This window comes from Scaptodrosophila lebanonensis, unplaced genomic scaffold (assembly GCF_003285725.1).
Source record: "Scaptodrosophila lebanonensis strain 11010-0011.00,11010-0021.00 unplaced genomic scaffold, SlebRS2 tig00000024-arrow-pilon, whole genome shotgun sequence".
NCBI classification, from domain to species: domain Eukaryota; kingdom Metazoa; phylum Arthropoda; class Insecta; order Diptera; family Drosophilidae; genus Scaptodrosophila; species Scaptodrosophila lebanonensis.
In genome coordinates, this window is record NW_022060538.1 from 8,379,491 (window position 1) to 8,396,099 (window position 16,609).

Here is a 16,609-nt window from a genome sequence, read left to right on the forward strand (position 1 = left end):
ATATTTATTTTCATTTAAGCAAATTTCCACAAACAGAGTTGACAATTTTAGCGCCGTTCTCGAAAGGGTCACATTTGCAAAAAGAGCCAATTTTTATTGTTAAACTAATTGTTATTGGACGCGCAAAGACAAAGACTGCGACCAAAAACATGCTAAGGGTAAATGAACTAAATATCACTGTATCAACATCTGCCGTACGAACATATGCGTCATCTTTTCCATCAAACAGGCAATCGGCAAACGAGATATATTCGAAGAGGTTTGGCCGAAAAAGCGATTAATTGTTTTAAAGCTGCTCCAACAGGAGACAGTCTCGCAGCGCGAATGGCAGGACCTCTTCTTTGGCGTGCACTTTGTATGCTTATGGGACGAGAAGGGCGCCGCAAAGATTTACGATTGTCTGCAGCAGGACATTGTGGAGTTCATTGTGCAGGCGCAGAGCAAAGTGCAATCGCAGCGAGGGGAGCAGGCGCTGTTGGCAACATACATTGTGGAATGGCGTAAATTCTTCACACAGTCCAACTACCTGCCGTTGCCCTTTCGGCAGCTGGAACAGTCACCACAAGTGAAACCTCAATCGAGCTCCGCGACATCGTCCACATCTGCATCAGCTTGTGCCGGCGCCTCAACCTCCTCAAATGCCGCCTCATCCAGTAATCAGGCGTCAACAAGTAGTTCCTCAACAGCAAAAGCATCAACGTCGTCGGCAGCAGCAGCTGCGGCGGCATCGGGATCATCAAGCGCCTCCACAAGCGCCAGCACCTCTGCTGCTGGCAATGCGTCCAGCTCGAAAAAGAGCCCCACGGAAGACAGTCCGGTGCGAAAGTTGATGTTGGACTCGTGGAATAAGCACATATTCCATGACATCAAAAATCGCCTGCAAGAATCGGCCATGAAAATTGTCCATGCCGAGCGAAATGGGGACGCCTACGATGCCCAGCTGGTTGTGGGCGTGCGCGAGAGCTACGTCAATTTATCGTCAAATGCGCAGGACAAGCTGGAAATATATCGCGAGCACTTTGAGCTGGCGTACCTGAAGGCAACAGCCGAGTTCTATCGCCTCAAATCCGCCGAACAGCAGCAAGAAAACGGAGTGCTGGCCTACATGAAATATGCAGACGCCAAACTCCATGAGGAGGAGGTGCGTGCCAAGCGCTACCTGGAACCTAGCAGCTTTAGTGTACTAACATACACGCTGGTTAAGGTGCTGATAGTTGATCATCTGAATAGCATCCTTGCCGAGTGTCCGGATCTGATACGGGACTACGAAACAGAGCGTTTGAATCTCATGTTCCGGCTAATGGATCGTGTGCTACATGGCGTCGGTGTCGAGGCCATGATGGGTGATTTACAGCGACACATAATGTCGGCCGGCTTAGCCGACATGCTCGCCGCCTCGGAGATCATAACACAGGACTCGGAGAAATATGTGGAACGTCTGCTGGAGCTGTTCAACAAATTCAGCGACCTTGTACACAATGCTTTCAACGATGATCCGCGTTTTCTCACCGCTCGCGACATTGCCTTCAAGACAGTAGTAAACGATACCAGCGTCTTTAAAATGGAGCTGCCCACGAGCATGGCCAATCGTGGTGTCAAGTACACAGCGCCGGAAAGCAAATGTCCCGAACTGTTGGCCAACTATTGTGACATGCTGCTCCGCCGCACGCCGCTCAGCAAACGTCTAACGAGCGAGCAAATCGACGCGAGATTACGGGACGTACTGCTCGTTCTCAAGTACGTCAACAACAAAGATGTGTTCATGCGCTACCACAAAGTGCATTTAACGCGACGGTAAGTGACGAGCAGTGGGGCTATGGTGCAGACCTTTAATAAATGAAAATTTTCAGCTTAATACTCGGCACGAGTGCAGACAGCGAGAAGGAGGAGGATATTGTGGAATGGCTGCGTGAGGTTGGTATGCCAGCAGACTATGTGAATCGCTTGGCCCGCATGTTCCAGGACATCAAGGTATGTAAACCAGGCTTTGAATCATGTATTCGCTAAATAACTGACGCAACAACAATTGCAGGTTAGCGAGGATTTGAATACTCAATTTCGCAACTCAATAAGCCGCCACGATGCCATCAACATTAAAATACTCAATGCGGGCGCTTGGGCACGCTGTTCGGAACGTGTTTCCGTATCGCTGCCCATTGAACTGGAGGACTATATACCCGATGTGGAGGAGTTCTATAAGAAAAAACATTCCGGCCGTAAACTGCAATGGTACCATCATATGAGCAATGGCACCATTACATTTGTCAATGATTTCGGGCGCTATGATCTGGACGTGACCACGTTCCAAATGGCTGTGCTCTTTGCCTGGAATCAGCGTCAACACGATAAAATTTCCTATGAGAATTTGCGTCTGGCCACCGAATTGCCAGGTAAGGAACAAACGAACCTATTATTTGTAAAGCCCGTACTCTTGCACCAAGTGGTACACAGTTCATTGAAGACTCATTGATGCGTGTCAGTCAAACACTGACCATGACAAGCCTAGAAAATGAAATATGTATGTATGGTTGTTCTGATCAATATCTAAAAACAATTTATACTCTCTAGATCCGGAGCTGAGGCGCACACTCTGGTCGCTAGTCGCATTTCCGAAAATAAAAAAGCAAATTCTGCTCATGGAACCAGCTGCAATTAGCTCTCCAAAGGACTTTGCTGAGAATACGTTATTTTATATCAATCAGGAGTTTGCCATTGTCAAGAATGGTAAATCGCAGCGTAGGGGCAAGGTATGTGAGAGCCACAACAATTTCCAATTAAATTGGTGCAACTTATGACTGACTCTATGCACAATTTGTAGCTTAATCTAATTGGCCGACTGCAGCTGAGTACCGAACGGTCCCAGCAAGAAGACAATCAATCCATTGTACAGCTCCGTATCCTGCGCACACAGGAAGCAATCATCAAGATAATGAAGGTGCGCAAGCGCATGAACAATGCAGCCTTGCAGGTATGTATTCCTAAACTCCATACATACATCCCAAGAATTTGTCTCAATGTGTTATGATTTGTGTGTTTTTGCAGGGCGAACTTATAGATATACTGAAGAATATGTTCTTGCCGTCGAAAAAAATGATCAAGGAACAATTGGAGTGGCTCATTGAACACAAGTATATGCGGCGCGATGATGATGATATAAATATGTTTATCTATGTAGCCTAACTGCCAGTTGGACGCCTTTAAACTCGCTTCGGCCATTTCCATTCCCACTCAAAATCGCAAGGCTTTCACACTCTCTTACTCTCCCCCCTTTTTTTAAGTGTTTTTTGCATTGTATTATACAGAATCGCATTAGGAATTATAATTTTATAACCTTAATAACTTATTATTGTTCTGCTATTTGTTTTGGGTTGCCCTTTTGCGGCCCAAACCCCATCAGATTATTGGCAGCTCTTTTATGTGGTAGTTAATATTTTATGTGTCTGGTGTATTATTTGTACATTTTTTCCGAAAAAAAAAACAAAAATTAAGAAGATAGATATCCTATTTAATCAGCCGTGCGCTCAACGCCTATGTAAAACTTGCTGTTTTCTATATATGTATATGTTTGTAGCTTTTGTTTACGTTGTGTTATTGGTTAAGTACTATATGTAATGTTTTTTGGGACGCGCCCAGGGGATTGAGAAATTCGTGTAGTTAACTCGTTTAAGCCAGTTCCATGTTAGCGACTCTTTGAACACTCAACAACAATCCCAACACATACACACAAACACACACTCGAGTACATTATACAAAACCCGATAGCAATATTTTAAGTCTAAGATAATAAATTACAAATTTATGATGGAATAAACTGTGTTTTTCTTTGCTTATTGGCTGTTTAAAACTTAACTTATATGGCAAAAATGATATTTATACATTTTTAACGCGTGATGGATCAGAGATTTCGAAAATGCTTAAAGACGACTGGTAATTGGTAAAGTTTGTGTATCGCGTATTAGAAAACTTGCAAGATGCTTTTAAAGATTTAAAAGAAAAGTGCCTTTGCAATAGTCCCCTTTGGTTTCAGAATTAGCTTGGAATCGAATCGGTAAAGTTAATTTAATAGGCTTCTAATTCGCCCACAAAACGTATCTTAAAAAAAAAAACATTTCAAAATCTGTGGTTTATTTAATTTCCGGTAAAATGACACTGTTTATTGGAAAATTGTGCAGGTATAGCTTTGGGGTGTACCAATGTAGGTTTGAAATGCAATACGATCCAATTTTCGATAATGTTACTCTAAGCTTTAATGAGAGTTTAGCACATAACTTTTTAAGGCCTCAATCGACTCAGATATTTGAGTTTCGGAAACAGCAAAAATTCACAGGAAACACGATTTTTCGAATACGGTGTCTGAGCGATAAGTTCTGTTTAGGGTTTGGCCAAAAATTTGGTCCAATAAGGCGCATTATAGTCGAGAAAAATCTATGAATTGGGTTTTTAAACGAGCTTTGACATCCAAAACAACAACCAAAATCGATTGGTTCCATCCTTTCAGACTTTCTACTATCACTCGAATAAAAACGACGGTTTTCGGGCATTAATTCCATTACTTCTCCGGTGTTATCGTTAACAGATGCGTGTTTTCTCTGACCTCACGACGCTCTCTTTATACTCACATATATACTTCATAGAGTTGACTTCCCAAGAACTTTTGCAAAATTGTCCTTCATTCCTTAAGCGACCTTCCATTTGAAACACAAAATTTCAAGGAAACTCGTTAAATTTGTCTTTTTTCAAATAACTGCTAAACAAGAATACAGATTTCAGTTGATCTTTGAAGGCTGCCCAAGAGTTAATATATCTTTACTATAGAGCTCATTAGAAATAACCATTTGGAATTTATTGGAATAATCCATTGAAATATGATATATGGTTTTGAAGAGAAATCTGAAACATAATGTCACTTCTATACTTGACAGGAATCTGAATAAATATTATCATTGTAAATACTAGTTCCTATATTTAAATAATTGTAAATTTCGTAAGAAAATTGTTTTAAATTAAAGTAAGCTCAAGCTTTTAGAAGGGCCTTGGAATTGGTATTAAATTAAAAGAGCCAACTAAGAATGCATTTTCGTGTGCAATAAGTATATTCCACTGCTCCTTTTAAAGATAGGAACATAATTTCAGGTTTCAAAGACGTAATATTTCTTCGAATAGTTTAAAAAGCCATGATACCCAATTGGAATAAATTTTGTTTTTCCTTTTCCTATGTACTCATACATACCCATTGTTTCAATAAAAAATCAATTTTTAATAGTGGGCCAATAGAGCTGTTTTGACATTTATAGCTGAAAAAAGGCTGCAAACAATTGATCGAACATTTTAAAGACTAGTTTGTTTCTAGGAACAAATACAAAGAGTTACAAAAGCCATTGAAGTTCGCAAACATATGCACAAACAAAAAGTTTAAAACGAGGCTTTGTATTCTTCACAACTTGCATGAAAACATTAACATTTCCGTCATAGTTGGCTTTGTTGCGACAAATCGCACTGTTAGATATTAAATTAAAATTAAATTTCGCGCTTAACTATCACCGACACCGACACGCACACTTAAAATAGTCTAGAAACGTGGACATGTTTAAAAAATAGAATTGTAAAAACTGCCTTATACTTAAAAGACGAGTACAAAGAGACACAAACTTAGGCTAAGATTGGATTACCTCTACAAGGACTTACATAACTAAATGGTCTGTCTAGCCTAGGCCTATAACTATTGAATACTATGCCAATGACAATACTTTGACGATCCGAACTAGTTCTTATGTTTAGCTTAGGGCTGTACCAGCGCCTACACTTTTGTCAGCTTGCTGCTCAACTAGGCTTTGGCAGTGTGGATGATGTGAAGAAGCTCTGATTGCTTCTGTGATGTTTGCCGTGCCCAACGGCATCCGTCTACCTACGCTTGCGTCCCTTCTTGTAGCCCTTGCCATACCAACCGGCCTGGGTGCGGGCGAGCTTGCGCGGAAAGCTATTGCTTAGCTGCAATCGTCGCTTGGCCGTCTCTGCGGCCGCAATGTGTGCCAATGAGATGTTCTCATCGTACTCATCATCATCATCGGTGGGCGGACAACATTCGCAGACCACAAAGCGACCGCTACGGGCGCGCTTCTTATGCTTGCGCTGGCTCAGTGGCCATTTGCGATAGAACTGGCATTCAAGTTCCGCATAATTATCGAAACAGAATTCACAACCAGCCGCTGAACGATTCATAGCAAAGTTTGGCACCACCTGCAAGTTCCAAATGTTGAGATCCGAGGGTGGTGGTATCAGTATGCTATGCAGTCCCGAATAAGCATACTTGGCCTCGTGCCATCTGGGTAGCTGACGTAATAATTGATGGGCACTGGGCGTGCGTAGCGTGGCATGTTTGCGCAACAGATCCATTTGAGCCATGCCGATGCCACAGTCGTCATTCTCATTGTCATCATCTTCCTCGTCGTCCTCCTCTTCGGTATTTTCGGTGGTTGAGTCTGCTGACCAAGTAGCGCTATCACTTTGTATGTTCAGGGCCTGCAGTGCCGGTGGCAAGACCGTAAATTGTGGTTGTATGAAGGGCGTGGTGAGCGGCGCACCAATCGGCACCAGTGGCGGCAATGGTATCTCCACTGCCGGCCGGCTGGAGATGCAAGGCTCTAATCTCAGTTCGACGGGCAGCAGACACATGCTTGGGCAGCTATTTGTTGTCGTATATGGTTTTTGTATGGCGACTAGTTTCGGCAGTTCCATGGGCACACCATTTGGGACGGTGGTCAGACCATTTGTGAGTTCCTCCTTCTTGATTTGTGGCAATGCGGTCGTGAAGAGTGGTTCCAGTTTTGGCAGCTGTTCCAATGTTACCTCCTCCTTTATACAGCTCACACTCAAATCCGAGGCTTTGGTGGCCTCTTGTGCCTCCACTTTTACGTGAACTGACGTGGTCGTCTCAGTCTCTTCTTTAATGTCAGTTGCTTCTACTTTTAGCTCACATTTCTCTTCCACAATTGTCTGCTCCAATTTAATGCTCTCTTGTTGCTTTTCGCTTTCAGGTGCAGCAGCAGCGGTAGTAGCAGCGGCAGCCGTCTTTTCATCATCATCGTCCTCATTGCCGTTCATGATCTTTTTGCGCGCATATTTTCGCAACTCCAGGTTAGTTTTAATGCGGCGGCCATTCTTGAGCGGGGTGCGTATGCGGGGGCCTTTTGAAAAGGGCAAATCAGTATAGCTATCACCCGAAATTGTTGAGTCTTGCGTCTCCTCAGTGGTGGTTGTGCAAGATTGTGTATCGCCTGCCTCTTCCTCATCGGCATTCTTTAGCAGCGGTTGGGTTAGAGTGTGCAGCTCCTCGGGCATCAGCAGCGTGGCATGCGCAAAAATCGGATCCTTTTCCTTGCTATAAACGGGCACGGTTATGTTTAGGACACTCATTAGTTGAGCCATCACGCGATCGCATTTGCCATTGATCTTAATGCTGGCTATATTATCCTTGGGTGTCCATTGCAAGTTCACCACACAAATTTTGGCACGCTGGCGGGCTGGCTTGTCCATTTGCCAAAGCCAAGTATATTTCTTGAGAACCTTGAGACTAGAGCCCAGACAGAGTATGACATCGGCACGCTCTGCATGTTGTGTGGCGCCTGCCCAATTCAGTGGCCATTTGACGTTGCCACGCTCGCCGAAGTGGACAATGGTGTCATAGAGCGGCTCAGAGCAACGATGGCAGAGTCTATGTGTTTTGTGGCAATAGCGAGCCGTCATCTCGGTGGTGTCGAATTGACGCCAATAGACCGTATTCGGTTTGCAGTGCTTGCACACCTCAATGTACATGTTGCCATGAATCTCGGACAGGGATTGGCGGGGGAGCCCGGAGCGCAAATGCAGTCCATCGCAGTTCTGGGAGACAACATGTTGCAGCAGGCGCCGACGGTGTAGCTCGTAGAGCGCCATGTGCGTGTAGGTGGGATTCGCACTGGATAGATCATGTTCACCAATATCCTGACCCTTTTGCAGCAATGTCCAGATGCCTTTGCTGCCCCTGTAGTCGGGTATGAGCGCTGCGGTGCTGATGCCCGCTCCTGTATAACAGATCAGATGCTTTGCCTGTGATATGATGCTGGCCAGCTGTTCCACCTTAGCTTCAATCACGTCTGGCTCATCCTCCTTCTCTACCACACGCTCCTTGTAGATGGCAATGCGTTCTTTTCGCTTCTTGGTCGTCTTCACAATGTCCGGATGCTTCTCCAGAAATTGACGCTCCTCGACGCTGCGCAACGATTCGCATTTTCGCAATATCATCGATACCTGCAAGGGTGCGCAAAAGTGTGTGAGCATAAACTTTAATTGCCATCAAAACAAGTTTCGTTCGTTTCACAAAAGCCAAGCTAGCATTCAAAGTGCACGGATATGCATACACATGCACCCCCAATTTCGCACTCACACATATACACATACCACACATACACGCGCACGTTAATTACCTTGCGTATAGCATCCTTGCGGCGGCGCTTCTCATTGTCATTCTTTGCGGGATTCATTTTCGCTCGCGTTATATAAGATTGCACCACATCCGGCGTTACAGGCTCCGGCTGCAGTTCGTCCAATTGCTCCTCATCCTCCATGTTATCTTTCTTCTGTAAGTCCACTTAATCTTCTAGTATAGTGAATGCTTGCGACGCACGAAAAGGGAAAGGAAGCGTCGGCGGCTGCGTTACCCGTAAAAGGTGCGCAGGACGAAAAATTCACGCAATTGCTAACTATTGATTTACATTTTATATTATTATATTCCGTTATCCATTTTGCGCAATTATTTGTTAACGATGCAAGCGAAAAATTGTATGTTTTCAGCTAAAATGTAAACAATAACTGAGCTGTGCCGTGCCAACCCGAGCTGTTATTTATATTACTTTAGAACGAGTTGGCAGCGTTAAATTTTAGTTAGTGTTTACACATTTCAGATATAAAAATGTACTAACGCCAAGCTCGCAAGTGAGGTTATGTGGCATTTTCTTTTTCTTTTCTTGTGAATAAGCATTTGGGCTGCACGTTTTTCTGCAACGATTCCAAAATGCAAATTTTCGTGAAAACTCTCACCGGCAAAACCATCACCTTGGAGGTGGAGCCTTCGGACACCATCGAGAATGTGAAGGCAAAGATCCAGGACAAAGAGGGCATTCCTCCAGATCAACAGCGTCTGATTTTCGCTGGCAAGCAGCTCGAAGATGGCCGCACTCTCTCCGACTACAACATTCAGAAGGAGTCGACTTTGCACTTAGTGCTCCGTCTCCGTGGTGGTATTATTGAGCCTTCACTGCGTATTTTGGCACAGAAGTACAACTGCGACAAAATGATTTGCCGCAAGTGCTACGCTCGTCTTCATCCACGTGCCACCAACTGCCGTAAGAAGAAGTGCGGACACACCAACAACTTGCGCCCCAAGAAGAAGTTGAAGTAGACGCTGGCCGTGCAAAACCTACCGTTGCAGCGATTTTACTGTTTCCGCCGACCATCTACAACAGCAACAACAAAAAATATGAGTTTTCTTATTTCCGTGCGCTAAAAATGAATGCTTTAACAACTTAGTAAATATCATTTGTAATTTATCCAAATGTATAAAACAAAATGTATTTACTTGCAGTAAAGCGCGCAAAAAAAAAAAAAAACAAAACAGAATGTGTCTTCTGATTTAATGTGGCTTCGATATGTACATACAAGTATGTATGCATAAAGGTGCAGAGGACGAGATTAATTTAAATAAGTTAAATTCTGAATTAATGTTCAATAACCAATTCGAAAGTTACGGTATAGGTAGCAAATGCTGATCTTGCCGAGCTCTTTTGTCCAATAGGATGGATTATATTGGTGCTATTCGAATATATGTATAATATAGAACTTCGGTAATCAAGTATTTGTTTCTTATATTTTAAAATTGAGGTATACATAATTTGAATTATAGTCATATGTTCAAGTCGTTTTCACTTTGCTAAAGTTTCCTTGATCCAATCCAAATAGTGATAGACACGGGTGTAAATGCTGGGCACAGTTGGTTTGGCGCACACAATACCCACGGAAGTAACGCCCATGACGTGGTACATGCATGGATAATCTTTGTGATAGACTAAAATGGGACCACCAGAATCGCCATTGCAAGTATCCTTGGTCTGATTGGAGCCTACACACATCTGGGTGGTAGCATCAAAGCCCTGAGGCAGCTCATAGCCGCGTTCAATCACACGGCGACAACGCTCGTCAGCAAAACGCCTTAATTTCACTTTTTGCAGCTTCGGGGAAGACTTCTGAGCCAGGCCTGTGCTGCCCCAACCAGTGGCTATAAAGAAGTCAAATTGGTAGCCGTCCTCGAAGGGCAAACAGGCGGGATGCTTATAACGATCAAACCCTACATCCTCTGCCAATTTTATGAGGCCAATGTCGTTGTAGAGCTCTGGATCTGTGAAGTTTGGATGCTTGATGTAGTCCTCGACAGCATAATCCTGTGGCTTGGCATTTTCGGTTTCGCTATCAAAGTCGAGCTCGCCCAAACGCACGATATTTATCTCGCCCCTAAATAGGGAGTAATTATTAAGTATGAGATTTTCCTCTGTAGATGTATTACTTACTGTGGCGTCTCAAGACAATGTGCGGCTGTAAGCACGAATCTCTTGCTGATCAGCGTGCCACCACAAAACCATTCGGTGCTGGCTGGATTTACGGTGCGATGCCCCAATCGTGCCATATGGGGAAATTCCATAGGCTCCGCAGGCAGCCCGTTGACTATCAATGGCGTATAGCTTTGGCAATTATCGAAGGTCTCATATTGGATGGGCGCACCTGGAAATAGGAAACTAAAGCCCACTCGTTCCTCGAAGATGCTCTTCTTTAACTCTGTGCAGGCTAAACAAATACACACAAACAGGCGGAGACATAAACATGGGTCCATCTTTAAGGTCTATCTCTATACTTACATGTGGCGGTATCAAAATTTTGACCAATAACGCCCTTCAGGAGCGTCAACACCACCGTCAGCAGTAACGACTCTAATGTTTTCTTTAAATAAAGTATTTGCATATTTTGTTCAAGATTATTGTTTACCGACTGTTTTATTTTCTTAAGAGCCCCTGCACCACACCGTCTGCCTTTTATAACTTTTCGTGCGCGTTTGTTTTGAAGCTTCAAGTGGCGATCGAAACCAACACGATGCTGTTCGAGAGAATAACCGACCCTCTGATTGCTCTGGACAGGTTTTTTTATTATAAGCATCCAATCTACTCAAGCCTCACGCACACACACACACGCAGTGTACTTTGTTATAGTTGTTGTTATTGCCTTTTTTTCACAGCTAATACCCCGAATGATGCTCTTTGGGGTCAGCCAATCAGCAAAAAAGTTGCTTTAGCTTTTGGGGGCAAATCTACAGTTAGTTGAAGATTATGAATTATAGCAGCGCTGGGGAATTTGAGAATCCGCAAGTTGATATAACATATACATACATACACACATATGTATGTGGAAACCAGCTTATAAAATATACATGTAAATACTTACATATCTATGCTTAAAAGAAGATATAGTCAAGCGCGGACAGACCGCCCGTTGCATAAAGCTTGTGCGGGAATTTGCGATGTTTACCAAATTTTACATTAAATATAAATACCTGTGAAACACTTAAAAATTCATCAATCGGTCTGATATTATATTATAGTTTAACTTTGTGAGCAAATAGAAAAAGTGGCATAAGTGTTAAATTTTGACATTAATATACAGATACATATGTATGTATTTAATATTTAGTCCAAAACTTTACGCTTTTAATGCGCTTAGACATACTTTCTACTATATTTTCAATCATTTCCTAGGAAATATTTCTCCACTCCGTCTGAGTTTGGAACCAAAGCTCATCGAGGCTCTATATTGCTGTATCTTACCGTGCTTTCAGCGTTACTTGAAAATTCTGCTTGTTAAGTCAATTCTTAACTACTTTAGCCTTAGGGCTACTGTGTTACAAATGACTTCAGGTCGAATAAGTTTTCAAGTTAAATGCAAATTCTCAATAAAATAAATAATAAGTAATAATGCGTAATGTAAAAGCTTTGCAAAATATTACCTTGTTTGTTACTTAAATGAATGGACAATGTTGATACATTAAAACAAATCGGGCAACCAGCACGCAGTTTTTTTTTTAAAAATGTAATTGCATGACAATTAATAAAACAATAAAAAATATGTTTATACACAAATGCATGACAATTTTTAGATAAATAGTACTATGTGCAGGAAATATCTATCATTTTCAAAGTTTCCAAACTTATGTATGTTCTTTGTTTTGGTCAATTTTATAAAGCAAGTTTATAAAGTAATTTCAGTTTTGTAATCACTACTACTAGATCATAATAACTCGAACGTATACATAAATACATATGTCGTAAAAGATCGACTCTTGAATACCCTTGTCTACCCTTTTCTACACTACAACCAATCAACTAAAAAATAAGCTTTACAACCAATCACTATATTACCAACCAACTATAGTATATAGTTGTGCTATTTAAATTATGTAGTTAGTAAATTTATAGGGAAACAAGATAGAACACTACAGTCGAGCAAGCCCGACAGTAAAATAGCCTGTACTCTCCACAAAAAGGAAAAATTAAAAAAAAAATTTTTAAATAATTAAATTATTAAAAAAAATGAATGAATTAATCAATTAAAATAATTAATTAAATTAAATTAGAATACATGTTTATGTTCAGTTTAAACAGCATACATTTACCTCACGTACCTATGCGTGTTTATATGCGTGTATGTATGCAGCACAAAGTTGAACAAAAGCAGCAACAACAACAACAGCTGCGGGCAGCGCTGCCGACAGAGCTGCAGGCAGCGCATGAGCAGCGATTTTACTTATGGCTATAACTTTCTTCAGAATTGACCTATCATGATGAAATTTGGCACACGGACACATTAGTACTAACTGGATGTACCTACCAAAATTGATTTTTAAATTCCGAGAATTACGGAAGTTATAAGAAAAAATACGAATTGCGAGGGAGCGGGGGGGTGTATCGGAAAAAATAAACAAACTCGTTCTGCCTAGGGCTTATAGGAACCTTGATACCAATTTTGGTTATCCTAGCTCTTGTACTTACTGAGATCCTTGCGCTCATACAGACAGACGGACAGACGGACAGACGGTCAGACGGACAGACGGACAGACGGACATGGCTATATCGACTCGTCTTCTCATCCTGATCAAGAATATATATACTTTGTGGGGTCTGCCACGCCTCCTTCTGTGTGTTACATACATGCGCACAAAACTAGTATAGCCTTTCACCCTTTGGGTACAGGCTATAAAAACTTGTTGATACTCGGCTAGATTTCTGCACCGATATCGGGATTAGTTGATGAAAATTTAGAATATCATGAATTTAAGTATCACCACTTAAGACAAATAATACGGTAATTTAAACCAGTTGTTGACGTGGCAGCACTGCTAGTAGCCTGCATGGCAGGCTGGCAACGTTTGCTAGCAACATTCGCTAGCAACATCTGCTAGCACAGCGCGGCTGACGTCAGCGCCCTCTCTCTCCCACACGCTAGTTAAGGACCAGAGCGCTGTAACTAGGTTAAGTTAGTTACAAATTGTCTTTATATGAAGTGAATACATACGTGCAGAAGAGCACTTTGAAACCTGAAAATCCCGCCATTTTGTTCTTGTACTGGAGTTTGGACATTTTATCCCCGACGCCCCCCGACTTTTACATGGTCCTTCGAGCCGGATACTTTTGAGGCACCTCCATCCATACTCATCCTCGTTTTGTGCCAGCCATCCGTTCGCCCCAGCTTGTTCCTGGCGTTGGACTCCTATAAGGGAAAACAGCTAAGTAAAAAGTTACTTTTGGCTCAGTACTTACGCCATATTGGTTTTTTCTGTCGGTCTGTCCGCCGACTTCCAAAAACGGAATCCGCATCCCGCTTTCCGTCCCTGATCCAAGGGCCCCATTCGTATACGGCTGATACCGCGCCGGTCAGCTCAACCAAAAATACATAAAGTGCACGAATTAGCAGTATAGAACCAATCTGTCCGTTCGCGATTGCATACCGGCATACTTGGGACGTGTTCATTCATATGTGCAACAAGTGTCCAGTGAAAAACACAACTGGACTTGCCGTCCTAACGCACTATCACTGCATAATCACCGTCACTTACAACAAACGTATGTTTTGATGCTTGCATAGTCCACAAACATACATATTTGTTAATGCTTGCATGTCCCACAAACCACAAGCATATTTTCTAAGCGCTTGCATGTTTCCGCGCACAACAAATATACGGTTTTGTACATCTGCTTAAATATTTATACACTTGCACACTACGCATCATCCATATACTGGTACATCTATATTCCGAATCTACCCAATAACCATAGTTCCCCACATGCTTACAAACAAATATACAAATTAAATCCATATTAAACATACATTCACAATCATACATATGTTCATATTTACAATTACACATATTTACTAACACAATTCCTGTAACACGACACGGTCGGTCCGCGACTCCCACCAACTTACCCGTATTCCGGTTAGCACTCCGCTCCAGTCGTGCCATATCCAGCGCCAGCGCCAGCGCGCGCTCACCGGCGAATATTCTATTGTTTTTTTTTGGCATAAAATTCTTATTTGCACAATTCGTCAACAAGTGATGCGCACTTGTTGGGAACCGGTTATCGGAATATCGAAACTTTGGAGTGTGACCGAATATTAGTCACGGTCACGAATTACAAATAATTTACATTAATTTCGATAATAAAGGGAAAACCGATTGCTACTGGCAGCAGTGATTTTGTCACAACAAAGATTTAATAAAATTAAAAATAAATTAAATATCGGTGGCATTTGTTTCCTTTGGAGTCACATTGCATATTTCAGCGCATCCTGAGGAGTTATTGACAATTTAATAAGGATTTATTGTCGCCGTTGAACTGCCGCCGTCTAATTGTCGCCGTTGCTGCCATTATTATTATTGCTGTTACCTCGCAAGTGTTCAGCGTATCCAGCTGTATTATTGGAATTTACTAAGAGCCAAACCATACTTCCAGGTGCTTTTGTTACGAGCCAGTCGGTTCGTAAGCCACATTGGGACACACAGCGAAGTCGAACTACATATATAGATTCTGCCGGCTCCTCCTCTTTTCTTTGGTCGTGTCCTGTTCTATATTGCCAACAAGCAAGGCGCAGTCCTAAACGCCACTTGTTGCTTTCGGCGCGCATCCGTCCGTGTCCATCCGAAGCGCCTATAGCGCGCCCACTTCTACTTATTGCTTGTCAGGCCTGTGTGGAAGCTCAAAATGCCGAGCGACAATGAGAAGGACTCATTGGAAGTTCCCGTTGTAACGAGAACTAGTCCAGCTACACGTTCAGCTGTTCATATCGCGGCTCAGAAAATCCAAATGGCATTAGATAACTTTATTTCCGTTAGCGATAGCCTGTGCCAATTCGAGGCGCTTTTGGCCTCCTCATCCGCCTCAGATCCGCTTGTCATGCTCAAGACTCGTCTAGACCAAGTCAAGGTCCTTTGGGAAAGGGTTGAGCAAGAACAGCGGTCGTGTTCCAGGGCTCTAACCCAGTTAGAGGCCGGTGTTCCTGACAAGCAGGCGATGCAATCTAGATACGAAAATTGCTATCGCGTCTACGAGCGGTGTGTCTGTCTGGTATCCGGGCAGATTGAACAGGCATCCGCGTCACACAATCCCTCGGCGCCTGCTGTCGAAGCTCGGGGCTTCAATGTGCCACCGGTGGATACCGAGGTGTTCTCTGGCGATTATTTGAAATGGCCTACGTTCCGGGATCTCTTTACGGCCGTGTACATTCGCAATTCGCGTCTGTCCGAGGTCGAGAAAATGTTCCACCTTAACGCCAAAACTAGTGGAGAAGCGAAGGTTATCGTTTCGAGGTCGCCACTCACTAATAGCGGTTTCGCTACTGCATGGAAGGACCTGACTGACCGTTTTGAAAACAAACGGCTTCTCGTCAATAGTCAATTAAAGGTCCTTGCCAACATACAACCAATTTCGTCAGAGTGTGGCGCCTCCATTAAGGAACTTCAGAGCACCATTCAAGGTTGCTTAACAGCTGTGGAAAACGCGAAGATAAGTACCGAAAATTGGGATTGCGGCTTAGTCTTTTTCTGCGCCACCAGACTCCCACAGCAGACCCTTTCTTTATGGGAACAGTCTGTTAAAGACAAGACTGAGATTCCTCCCTGGTCCGATATGAACCAATTCCTGTCAGATCGCTATCGAACTCTCGAAGCGATAAGTGATGTGCGATCGAGCACCAGCGTCCGCGTGCCAAAGTCAGCTCAAAAGGAGCCGGCTGCGAGGAGAGTCAACTCGTTTGAGGCAAAGGTCAGAGTAAAGACGCAGACCTGCAACCTCTGTTCCAGAGAAAACCACCCAATTCGTCTGTGCCCGCGTTTCCTCGCAATGACGGTCAAGGAGCGTTCCGGTGTGATTAAGAAGCAAAAGCTGTGCCTGAACTGCTTCGCCAGAGGGCACCAGCTGAAAGACTGCACGAGTCAGTATTCGTGCTCCACGTGTAAGGGACGCCATCACACGTTATT

General features: G+C 43.1%; 5 protein-coding genes across 6 annotated transcripts; 2 read left to right on the plus strand and 3 right to left on the minus strand.

The window, feature by feature from the left end:
* The first annotated feature begins 37 nt into the window (after nt 1-37).
* Nucleotides 38-3,805, plus strand: LOC115620681 (cullin-5). Its single transcript, XM_030514047.1, has 7 exons — nt 38-158; nt 230-1,794; nt 1,851-1,971; nt 2,033-2,390; nt 2,569-2,747; nt 2,819-2,968; nt 3,043-3,805. Exons 1-7 carry the CDS (start codon nt 150-152, stop codon nt 3,178-3,180), a joined length of 2,520 nt encoding a protein of 839 aa, XP_030369907.1. The 5' UTR covers nt 38-149; the 3' UTR covers nt 3,181-3,805.
* A 1,505-nt stretch (nt 3,806-5,310) lies between these two features.
* On the minus strand, nt 5,311-8,782 carry LOC115620716 (NAD-dependent protein deacetylase Sirt7). The gene is made up of 2 exons (XM_030514093.1): nt 8,463-8,782; nt 5,311-8,286 (listed from the first exon to the last, which is right to left on the minus strand). The coding sequence occupies exons 1-2, from the start codon at nt 8,601-8,603 to the stop codon at nt 5,902-5,904; spliced, it is 2,526 nt and encodes an 841-aa protein (XP_030369953.1). The 5' UTR covers nt 8,604-8,782; the 3' UTR covers nt 5,311-5,901.
* Nucleotides 8,783-8,991: 209 nt separating this feature from the next.
* LOC115620756 (ubiquitin-60S ribosomal protein L40) lies at nt 8,992-9,628 on the plus strand. The gene has a single exon (XM_030514152.1). It carries the CDS (start codon nt 9,050-9,052, stop codon nt 9,434-9,436), a length of 387 nt encoding a protein of 128 aa, XP_030370012.1. The 5' UTR covers nt 8,992-9,049; the 3' UTR covers nt 9,437-9,628.
* Nucleotides 9,629-9,874: 246 nt separating this feature from the next.
* LOC115620755 (serine protease snake) lies at nt 9,875-11,653 on the minus strand. Its single transcript, XM_030514151.1, has 3 exons — nt 10,944-11,653; nt 10,599-10,872; nt 9,875-10,542 (listed from the first exon to the last, which is right to left on the minus strand). The coding sequence occupies exons 1-3, from the start codon at nt 11,236-11,238 to the stop codon at nt 9,957-9,959; spliced, it is 1,155 nt and encodes a 384-aa protein (XP_030370011.1). The 5' UTR covers nt 11,239-11,653; the 3' UTR covers nt 9,875-9,956.
* Nucleotides 11,654-13,210: 1,557 nt separating this feature from the next.
* Nucleotides 13,211-14,683, minus strand: LOC115621192. 2 transcript variants are annotated; one of them, XM_030514769.1, is made up of 3 exons: nt 13,893-14,683; nt 13,648-13,842; nt 13,211-13,593 (listed from the first exon to the last, which is right to left on the minus strand). In XM_030514769.1, the coding sequence occupies exons 1-3, from the start codon at nt 14,101-14,103 to the stop codon at nt 13,505-13,507; spliced, it is 495 nt and encodes a 164-aa protein (XP_030370629.1). In that variant the 5' UTR covers nt 14,104-14,683; the 3' UTR covers nt 13,211-13,504. The 2 variants fall into 2 exon arrangements, with proteins under 2 accessions (XP_030370629.1, XP_030370628.1); XM_030514768.1 differs by having other exon boundaries at nt 13,211-13,599.
* Between the last annotated feature and the right edge of the window lie 1,926 nt (nt 14,684-16,609).